Source organism: Lonchura striata, chromosome 18 (assembly GCF_050655825.1).
Source record: "Lonchura striata isolate lonStrDom1 chromosome 18, ASM5065582v1, whole genome shotgun sequence".
In the NCBI taxonomy this organism is placed as follows: Eukaryota; Metazoa; Chordata; class Aves; order Passeriformes; family Estrildidae; genus Lonchura; species Lonchura striata.
In genome coordinates, this window is record NC_140720.1 from 15,068,185 (window position 1) to 15,078,387 (window position 10,203).

General features: G+C 46.7%; 1 protein-coding gene across 3 annotated transcripts; it reads left to right on the top strand.

Annotated features, from left to right (window-relative positions):
* Nucleotides 1–723: 723 nt before the first annotated feature.
* WBP2 (WW domain binding protein 2) lies at nt 724–8,414 on the top strand. Of its 3 annotated transcripts, none has more exons than XM_021541673.3 (8): nt 724–830; nt 2,428–2,536; nt 3,069–3,204; nt 4,752–4,844; nt 5,064–5,180; nt 5,393–5,518; nt 6,593–6,669; nt 6,844–8,414. In XM_021541673.3, the coding sequence occupies exons 2-8, from the start codon at nt 2,435–2,437 to the stop codon at nt 6,895–6,897; spliced, it is 705 nt and encodes a 234-aa protein (XP_021397348.1). In that variant the 5' UTR covers nt 724–830; nt 2,428–2,434; the 3' UTR covers nt 6,898–8,414. The 3 variants fall into 3 exon arrangements, with proteins under 3 accessions (XP_021397348.1, XP_021397347.1, XP_085413140.1); XM_021541672.3 differs by having other exon boundaries at nt 724–825; XM_085557014.1 differs by lacking the exon at nt 724–830 and adding an exon at nt 1,551–1,569.
* Nucleotides 8,415–10,203: the final 1,789 nt, after the last annotated feature.

Consider the following 10,203-nt stretch of genomic DNA (forward strand, 5'->3'; position numbering starts at 1 on the left):
AACAAGTTTGCAGGTTCCTTTTTTAAATGAAGTTGTGCAATCATTACTTTTTTTAATTCCTCCAACTTGCACACCTGAAGGTAAAGAGTTTAGACCCATCCTGCAGATGCCACAGCTATTTTCTTGCTCCCAGATTTCTGACAGACACACAGACACGATCTTGGCTTGTTTACAGGGCAGCTGGTAAGTCTTTCTAGTTTAATACACTTCAGTATAAAGGGATTATTTTGGATGTGCTTGATTCCATCACTGAAAGCAGCCAACAACTGGATCAAAAATCTGTTTGCAAGTGTGCAAAAACAGGAAATGCACATCAAGTGGAAATCTAAAAAATCATGGGAAATGAAGTATCTTCTGCACGTCATTTCACGTGCAGAATCGCCAGATATCCGGGATTATTTTTATTTTACGCCACCAATTATAGAGGGACAGTGCCAGGCCCTGAGGCTGCGAGGGGGGTATCATGGCGGCCGGCCTACAACTCCCAGCATGCACCGCGTGGCGGACATGGAGAGTGTAAATGCCGTGCATGGACGGACTACAGCTCCCGGAATGCTCCGCGCGGGCAAATGGCCGAGCGCTAAGGTGGTGTGAGGTGGACTACAACTCCTAGCATGCATCGCGCGGAGAAAGAGAAGTTATCCTCTCCGTATATGGCGGTGACTACAACTCCCAGCATGCCCCTCGGTCCCATTGACGGCGCAGCTTTTCCCGCGCAGGCGCAGAGCGGGGTCGATGCTGTGAGGAGGAGGAGGAGGAGGCGGCGATGGCGCTCAACAAGAACCACTCGGAGGGCGGCGGCGTCATCGTTAACAACAGCGAGAAGTGAGGTGCTATCCCCTTCTCCCCTCCTCCGGCTTCGGGAGCCGGGGGATAGCGGCGAGTTGCCTTCTCCCCCCGCCCTCCTCTTGCCTTCCCTCAGGGGGAGCAGTTGTGTGGGTCATGGCGGGGCGTGCTGAGGGGGCGAGGCGCGTAAAGGGGGTGGCTTAACCCTCTCGGTGCCGGCGTTCCCCCCTCATCTCCCTACGGCTTAGGGGCTGTACGCATCCTCCTGCCCCAGGGCCTGTGCGAGGGGAGCTGCTGGGCTTCAGCCGCGGGCCTTGCCCCCCTGCACCGCTTCCCTCAGCATCCAGCCTGTCCCCCAGCCTGCTGCTGGCTCTTGCTGCTGTCCCCGGGAGGGCTGAGGTGATCTGGCTGGGCCCAGGCCTCTCCCCGCTCGGCGGGGCTGCAGCTGCACCGTGCCTCAGCTCAGGGGCTGCCCGCCCCGGGCTCCTGGAGCTCAGCCCCCGTTCTGTGTGTGCGGGAGGCAGCAGCAGCCTTGGGAAAAGGTGCTGGGATATAACCATGGAAACGGCAAGGCTGCACAGAGCCGCCTCTGTCTGCACGGCAAAGGGCTGTCCGCAGCCCTGTCTGCCAGCGAGCTTCTGACGTGGCAGGCATCTGCTTCGGGGACAAAGGAGTGCTTCATCCTCCAGCCCTTCCTTCCACGGGGCTGCTTAAACATTGGTGTGGGAATTCTGTGCCTGGCTTCCACTTGGGATGTGGCCTTTCTTAGAAGGATCAACTCAGGTACTTAGATATGCATTCCCTGAGAGAACTGCAGCAGCTGAAGGGGTTGCTGTTCCCAGCTGTCAGCCTGCCTTGCACCAGGGCCTGCCTGCTGATCCAGCTGAAATGCTGCAGCCTGAACAGAGCTGGTCCCACTGCCCTTCCCGAGCTGTTCTGGAGGGACAGGCATTCACTGGCAAATGACTGAGGATGGAAACACATCAGCTGCCAAAGATAGAGGTGGTGGAGATTTCTGCAGCTTTAGGGATTAGAGTCCCTAATGTGGGTGCTGTAATGTCAGTACAAGTTACCTGCCATGTCCGTGCAAAGGTTTTAATCAGGTCAGTTTGTAATTGAGAATTAAGGAATCAGTGCAGGCAACACAAGTTAATGAAGTCTTGTGGTGAGGAAGGGGAGTTCCTCTGGATCACATTTTTGTGTCAGAGGTGCTTGAGACCTTCAACAGTCGTGTTACATAAGCCAGCCTGGGCACTTTCTTCTCCTGCAGTTCTTCCTCTGTCGTGTCACTTGTGGGCAACTGAATTAAGAACTGATCCAGCAGAAATGTGAAACAATTTAAAACAAAAAAAAAAGGCCCTTGAGATTTTGATCAGCTCAATTGACCAGGTTTGCTGCCTGCTTGTGCAGACAGCAGCAGCAGTTATGTCAGCACACTGGGAAGGGAACAAGCAGCCAGTGCTACTTCAGTTGCTGCTGCCAACAACAACAACCAAAAAAAGGCAAACCAGAACTGAGTCTGTCTGCTCAGCATCTCCCTCAGTGCTGAGGTTACAGGTGGTTTTGGTAGGTCAGTAAACTTCTGTGCATGCTGCACTTGTGCCTGGAGCTGTAACTGCTGTCTCTGTGTCACTTGTGCAGTGTTTTGATGACCTATGACCACGTAGAAATCACCTTCAGTGATCTGGAGCCGATGCCAGAGGCCTTCAAGGGCACCAAGAAAGGGAGTGTTTTCCTGACTCCCTACCGGGTAAGTGGAGAAAGGCTTTATCTCATCTAAGGAGATAACAGCCCTGGAGTCTGTTTAAATGTCCTCAGTGTATAAAAGTCAGGATAATCTACTCCTGCTTGAAGTGTGGCTCATCCTCTCCCACTGGGAAGCATTGTGAATTCATGGTGTATCCCATCTATTTGTCAGCAGATAATAAATCTGATTAGTTCTTGTCCAGGCAGCTGTTTAGTCCATCGGGCATCTTCAAACTGGAAATTAGCAGTGGTCTGGAAATGCTGAATGCAGCAGCACAGCTACTAAATCATAGCTGTGTGGGGCAGCAGGTTCTCAGGAAGCTGGAAGGAGCATTACCTGAGCAAGGGACTTCCTGGAAGGCTTTAGTACTTTGATGATTTGGTTTACCCCTGTGGCTGCTGTGTGTAGCTTTTGGCTTGTGGAACTGGTGATATTGGAGTGAGTTTCAGTCCATGGAGAAATCTGTTCATGAAATAAATCAGGGCTGTGTTTCCTGTTTGTTTTGACTAGCTCTTTTCATGTTATTTTCTTTCAGGTTATCTTTGTGTCAAAGGGGAAGGATGCTATGCAGTCATTTGTGATGCCCTTTTATTTGTTGAAGGATTGTGAAATTAAGCAGCCAGTGTTTGGAGCAAATTACATCAAGGGCACAGTGAAGGCAGAGGCAGGAGGTGGGTATCACATAATGGATGTTCTGTGTCTCAGTTCAGCTGCTCACTCATAGCAAAATCCTGGCTAACCAAACCTTGACACTGTCCAAATGGGTTTTCACACTCATGTGAAAACACGTTTCTTTCACTGGCAGCTAAAAACACTCCCCTTACCAGCTCCCTGCTCAGCTACAATGAGCAGATGTGCTCTGCAACCCATCTTATTTCTGCCCTCTGCAAAATACAAAATTCAATCAAACAAGTGATCTCAGCAAATAAACACCAGAGTGGAGTCAGCAAGAATGAAGATGTCATTTTGCTTTGGTCACTTGGGATCACCTATCCCACCTGCATCCAGGTTCTCCTGTGCCAAAACCTCAGATCCTTTCTGCTCTGTTTGGGTTCAGGTGCAGACCCCCAGAGCCCTTTCTCCATTGTGTTTCTTGTGCAGTTCAAGGGCAGGTGTGGTATTGCTGTAGTGCATCCTGGCGGTGAAAATGGCACTTGGAAGGGAATGGATTATCTTGAAATTGGGGAATTTAAGGAGCTGTTTCACATTAAACTCAATGAGAAGGCTGTGGCAGACATTTTCAAAAATAATTTTGGTTTTGACTGATTTTTTTTTACCAAAGGCACAGAGTTCAGCAAACTTTCATCCTCAGCTTGATTCAGTCTAACAGTTGTGGCACAGAAATCACAGCACAGGGTGTAAAAGCCTTCAGCTGGAGTTCTGAAATCAGCTTTGTAGCCTCTGCATGGGAGCTGAGTGGGACCATCCAGCATGGGAGGGAACCTGAGCATTAATGACAAACTAAACTGTGTGAAAGGCAAAAGGTTTTAGCTAGATCTTCATTAATTTTCCCCAGAGGCCATCTCCTTTAATGATGATGTTGTCTTAACAGCCATGAGAGTCTGGTTTAGCTTAAAAAGCTCTTTAATCTACTTGTGTCTGTTTCAGCACAGCTTCTGCTTTGATGCTTTCTTGGGACTCTGGACTGTGCATGTTTTTCTTTTTTGTACTGTAATGTGAGATGGCACTAATTTATTTGTTTTCTGATTTTTTTTATCCTGACTTGAAATATCTTCCATGGGCTCTAATGGATTTATGTGGACTATGTTTTCCATTAAGTTCTTTGCTTTTTTGGGCACTCAGACTCCCAAACTAATTTGGAGCTGACAGGTGTAGTTGTAGAGGCTTTTTAGCAAACAGGATTAACAAAATCCCTGCCTTCTGCACTAATCTTATCCAAAGCAAGAGCAAATCCAGCACTCCAGACAGTTTGGCCTCTGACAGCTACTGTGGCAATAGCCACAACTCCAGAAAGCTTCTGAAGCTCTCCCTCATGGATGTTTCTGCTTCAGGTGTCTCTTGACCTGACAATAACCCAGTGTGAATTTTTCTGATGATACCATAATTCTCCCACTTTCTCTGCTTTTTTTTTTCTTTTTTAATTTGGATTTTTGGGATAAGCTCTTTTAAGAATTATATACAGAGCATCTGTAGGTGCAGCATGTAACCTAAATAGCATGGAAATGGTTTCTCCTTCGTGCTGTCTTTCCTCCCTCAGGTGGCTGGGAAGGATCTGCCACATTCAAGATGACCTTTTCAGCTGGGGGTGCAATTGAATTTGGGCAGCGGATGCTGCAGGTGGCATCACAAGGTATGGAAGGCTAGGGGTGTCTGCCAGAGTTCTGTGGTTTCAGGAGCCCTTGCCTGATGCTTGATTTAAAACATACTTTTCTCAATCCAACGAGCAGCAGATTTATTGGGATGACACTTATTTGTTTTTCTGATAAGGTCTCTCTAAGTTTGTTGGAGTTGTTGGCCTGCTTTTGAGGCAGGCTTGATGTTCTGATGAGTCTTGTCTTTGCTTTCCCAGTCTCCAGAGGTGAAATACCCAGTGGAGCTTATGGCTATTCCTACATGCCAAATGGATCCTATGCTTTTGCACCACCTGCAGCTAATGGGGGCTATCCATACCCACCTCCTCCTCCAGGTAAGCCTGGCAACTGAGGCTGGGGGTTATTCCAGCAAGGAAGAGTTAAAATAGGTAAAAAGGGCAAGAAAATCAGATTTTACTCAATGTTTTAGTGATGACTTGTGTAGCTTTTTTTCCTGAGTTGAATTACATTTGCCTTGGCTTCTTTTGGTTGAGAACTCCACCCAGAGGAGTTAAGCCTCTTGCTGTGTGATCTCCTTTCCTGACAGACTTTTATCCTGGTCCTCCTGCGGCCGCTGGAAACATGGGCTACATGCAGCTTCCACCCCCTCCATACCCAGGGCCCATGGAACCCCCCCCTGTCAGTGGCCCAGACCTGCCCTCCACTCCTGCAGGTAAGGAGCATGTCCAGGTGAATGAACTCACAGCAGTTGTGTTAGGGATGAAGCAGACTTTGTTTCTTGTCTTTGGGGAACTTCGAAGCTCCACTTAGAAGTTGAAGTTTGTTTAGAAAAGGGATTAGGGAGCTCCCCTAATCTCCAGCCTTGCATGTCCAGCTCAGTCTAGAGTCCAGCCTGATTCTCTTCAGGGTAGACACATTTTACAGATAGATGTATTCTTCTGACAGAAAAAATACAGTTTGTGATTCTCCTTGCCCTAATGGATGAATACAAGGAAACTGATGGTGAAATGTGTTTGTGGTCCATTTTAGTTCACAACTGTGGCTTTGGTGATATTTGCTTCCCCTGTTTCATTCTTAATGTGATTATTTTTGCTGAAACAATATGGAGCAGGGGAAGAGATGATGGAAAGGAGCTGGGGAAATACCAGCCTCATTTTTCACTCATTTAGGATTTATTAAAATGAAAAAAGAGCTATTGTGGTTGGGCACAACCATAGATCTCTTGCAGATAAGAATCTCTGTTTGAATAAGGATTTAACTTTTCTCTTCAGTTTGAAAAAACAACCATTCATCTTTGAGCTATTATTTGGAAAGTGGCACTGATCCAAAGGGTTATACAAGATTTTTGTGTTCTGCAGAAATGGAAGGTCTGGATTATGTTCATAAATTACCATCTTTAATACACTAATCCCCTGAACTGCTATAAACTTTTGCTGATTTTTGTTTTGCCTGTTGATTTCACTCCTGGGAAGGATGGTTTGTTCATTGACTGTTTATAAAGGGTATTGTCTGTATTCAGGCAAGGCAACAGCAAGCATTTTTTTATGGCTGACATGCAAGTCCCAGGTGACATTTCCAAACTCAGTCTTCCTCTGTTTCACTGGGAATTGGCAATTCTGTGGTGATTGGAAGAGAGAATGCTCAATTGTGTTTGCTGTAGCTGTTTTGCAACTTGAGCACTGGTCATAGGGTGCTCTGTTAAGTAACTCGTGATGGCCAGGAGTTCTTGTTCTATTGTAAGAGCTCTCTGTGTGTCCCTAACCTGTCACTTCTCTCCCTGTGACAGCTGAAGCCAAGGCTGCTGAAGCTGCTGCCAGTGCTTACTACAGCCCAGGGAACCCCCACAATGTCTACATGCCCACGGTGAGTCCCTGGGGCTCTGGGGTTGAGCCCAAGTGTGTGCCTGGCAGATCTTCTCTCAGTGGCACAGCAAAGCTGGTCTGAATTGATGTTGGTGTCTTGGTTTTTTTGGGGGCTTTGAGTTTAACATTTTATTATTATCCATGCACTGATGTCCTTTTGTCATCTTTATTGCAGGACCAGCCACCCCCTCCTCCATACTTCCCACCAGAGGACAAGAAAAACCAATAAGCTGACACAGAATTTCTCCACAAGTCATTGCTTTCTTTTTTCCCATTTTGGCAGAATTCTGGGGCACAGTCCATGGCAGTGAGGAGTAGAACCTTCCCCCAGGGCACACTGCTTTCAGGGGCTCTAGGAGTAGGTCTGTGCAGAGCAAGAGGAGGCATTTTGGCAGCCTGGGCCACCTGTGGAGCTCTGAGGGTTTGCAGCATTCCCTCCTCCCTGTGCACAGCATTGCTACACCTGGAGGTTCTCTCCATCTGTGACTGCTTCCCTTAGCTCTGTTTCTTTTGATACTTAAAGCTGACTCTAAACTGACTCTTTAGTCAGCATCTGCTCTAAACTGCTAATTAACATGATCATGACATGGAAACAAGGCTCTTGGGGGTTGGAGGTGTCTTGAATTCACCTTAGTGTGCATCCAAGAGCACCTCTGGGCACAGGGATGCCTCTGGTTATTCTTTTTAATCCAGAGTGTCACATCCAGCTCTGCTCTTGAGAAAGGACTTCAAAGGCAACCTTTGGGATCTCAGTGGAAGTACACACCTATGACATTTTTCAGATATATATTCAACTTTCTTAGGTTCTTTTTTTTTTTTTCTTAATCGAAGTCATTCCTGACAATCATAGCATATAATCTGTAGCCCTTCAAATTTCCCTGCTGCTCACCATGTATGACAATGCTGACCAATTTCCCTTCCTCAGACATGCTGCTCTAAACAGCATTCTCCAGTAGCATCTGACCAGTTTAGATTCCATGGGAACACTAATATTTCTGCAGTCTCTATTTTTCAGTTGGATATGTGAGTTCCCTAAATCCTGAACATTCTCATAATCTGTAATGCACTTTTGTTTTTCCTTTGTTGTAACACAAGTTACGCTTCTTGGCCAGTGAAGCATCTTCCTGCTGTGATTTACCTGGTGAATTAACAGCTAATGGGCAGAAAGAAGTTGCTTTACTTCTGCCCTGGAAGCACTTGAGAAATATGCAAAACATTGGAATAAGCTGTAAGGTACAAAGTGTTGTTTATTGCTGTTTGTGTGGTCCAGCTGTGAATTCCCAGTCACCCAAACTTGGACTCCTCATAGCATTGATTCCTTGGTCTTATTAGCAACAACTCCAGTGCAGAACCTGTGCAGGACTGATCAGACTCTGGGCTGTGGAAGTTCTGATTGTACAGAGCTTTGACAAGTGACACTTGACTGGCTTCTGACATCTGAGAGACAAAATCCTTCCCAGCAAAGTGTGACAGAAGGTCCTGTGCTAGGGAACTGCTGAGACTTGCTGCATGCAGCCTGCTCGGAGAGAAACAAGGTCCACCTCTTGTTTTCTTTAACTGATTAATGAAATTGCTACTGTTTGTGCACTGACTTTTCTAGAATTGCTACTGCGGTGATGTAAAGAAATTGTTATTTAAAAAAAATATTTATTTTGAAAGCATTTGATTAATATATTAATGTGAAATTACTTCTGAATGCAGATTTGTTTTGCCAAGACTGTGAAGTAAAGAGAAATCAGCTCAAAACTTGGGGTGTTTGTGTGTGTGTGAGTGGGCAGGCATCTGGTGAGTTGGTAGCTTTGGATGCAGAGAGGAGGAATTAGAAGCAAAATCACTATGATTTTATATTTTATTAGAAGCAAAATCACTTGGCTTTTCACTGGCGACATTAGTTGCTTGATTTCTCTTGGGTGGCTTTGTGAATGAAAATGAGCTGTTAAAATGTTTCAAGAAACTCCCATTTCACAGTTCCTGTTGGAAGCTGATGGGGCAGCTGCTTTACCCTACCCAGATGTGTCACCCAAGTTGTTTTTCCAGACCAGTTCTCCTCATAAAAGTTACAACCTGTTTACTGTTTTATTTTGCAAGAACTAGCTCAGCACTGCAGCATAATTAATCCTCTAAAAGGTGTCTCTAATTATAAGCAAGCCACAATTTTATCCTTTTTTTCCCTGTAAGTGTGCCGAGGTGCCTGGGTGGTTGTGCCCAGTGAGGTGTGCTGTCTCAGGTGTGCTGCCCCTGTGCTCCTGTCCCTGGAGAAGCTGGGAGTTGTGCTCCAGCAGCAGTGCCAGAGCTGTTCCTGCCTCTGGCCTGAACCAGGTGTGTCAGTCTCACTTGGCAGGGCAGGACAGGAGTGTTCCATGTGGGATCAGTCCTGGTCAGTGCCCCAGCTCACACTGACACGTGTCAAACAGGAGGTACCCAGTGGCTGCTCTCCACCTATCATCCAAACCTCGCTTGGTTTCATTCCTCTTCCCAGCAGCTGCTGTGGCTGCCTTCGTTCTCTTGAATTCACTCATCTTCCAGATTCTGCTCATTTTTATATCCCTTTTGACTCTCACATCCTCCCACATGGCTGTTTGGCTGCACTTTAAGCCTGGCTGAGCCAGGTTTTGTTTGGGTTTGTTTTCTTGGGTAGAAGAGGTGGCTGAAGGAGGAAAGCATTGAGATAAAATTTTACAGTCCAGTAGGAGATGAATAGATCCCAATTTGTAAATTAAATTACTTCAAATCAAATTACTTCCTCAGTCATATCTGTCCAACTCTAAGATTGTGCTGAAACCTTTCTGTTCTGGCTCATTCCCAGTTACCCTCTGCTCAGACAGAATCCTAGAAAATAGAGATTGCATGAACATTCCAGAGCTCTTGCCCAGCCCCACTCCCTGTGCAGCTCTTAGACCAACAATCAGAACAAATCCATGAGGTTCTTTTAAAACCTTCAACTAAGTGTGCTTGAGAGAGAAATATTTATATATCTGCTCCCATGGGAACTCAGCTCCATGGTTTGAGCTGAGTCACTTCCCTTAGAGTGGAGAAGTGGCAAGACCTCCAGAGACACCATGAGGTTTCTGTCTGGCAAAAGGGAAATATACTCAAAGGATGAATCAGGCTGGAATAAATGAAGTATTCCTTAGCACGGGTGTCAGTGGGCTAAATCTGGAGTTGAAGCTGTGGGCTTTCCACATTGGTTTGAGGTTGAATGTTCCTATTTCTCCAGGCTGGAGCTGTGAACGGTCTGTGGGAAGGGGAGGAGGAGCAAGCCAAAAAAAGAGATTGGGTGTGGTCTCGATGTGTTTGGAGTGTGCTGGTGGGAGGAGAAGCACGTTTTGGGAGTGCTGGGCCGGTCACACAGCCAGCAAGGCTCAGGCAGGTATTGGGCTGAGTGGAGCAAAATGATTTGGGAATCCAGATTTATGGGTGCTGGTGAGAATCCCTGCCAAAATGCCCAAATCTGGCTTTGGTACTCAGCACTCCCTGCCATCCCCTGATGGAAACTGATTGCTGTTCTCTGCTTGGGAAAGGGCTCAGGGAGAGT

Bases quoted from the DNA above. Each gene is read 5' to 3' on its own strand.
- WBP2 (XM_021541672.3), top strand. From the start codon at position 767: ATGGCGCTCAACAAGAACCACTCGGAGGGCGGCGGCGTCATCGTTAAC. The intron at 826-2,427 runs GTGAGGTGCTAT...TCACTTGTGCAG, and splicing joins ATCGTTAACAACAGCGAGAA to TGTTTTGATGACCTATGACC. The intron at 4,845-5,063 runs GTATGGAAGGCT...TTGCTTTCCCAG, and splicing joins GCTGCAGGTGGCATCACAAG to TCTCCAGAGGTGAAATACCC.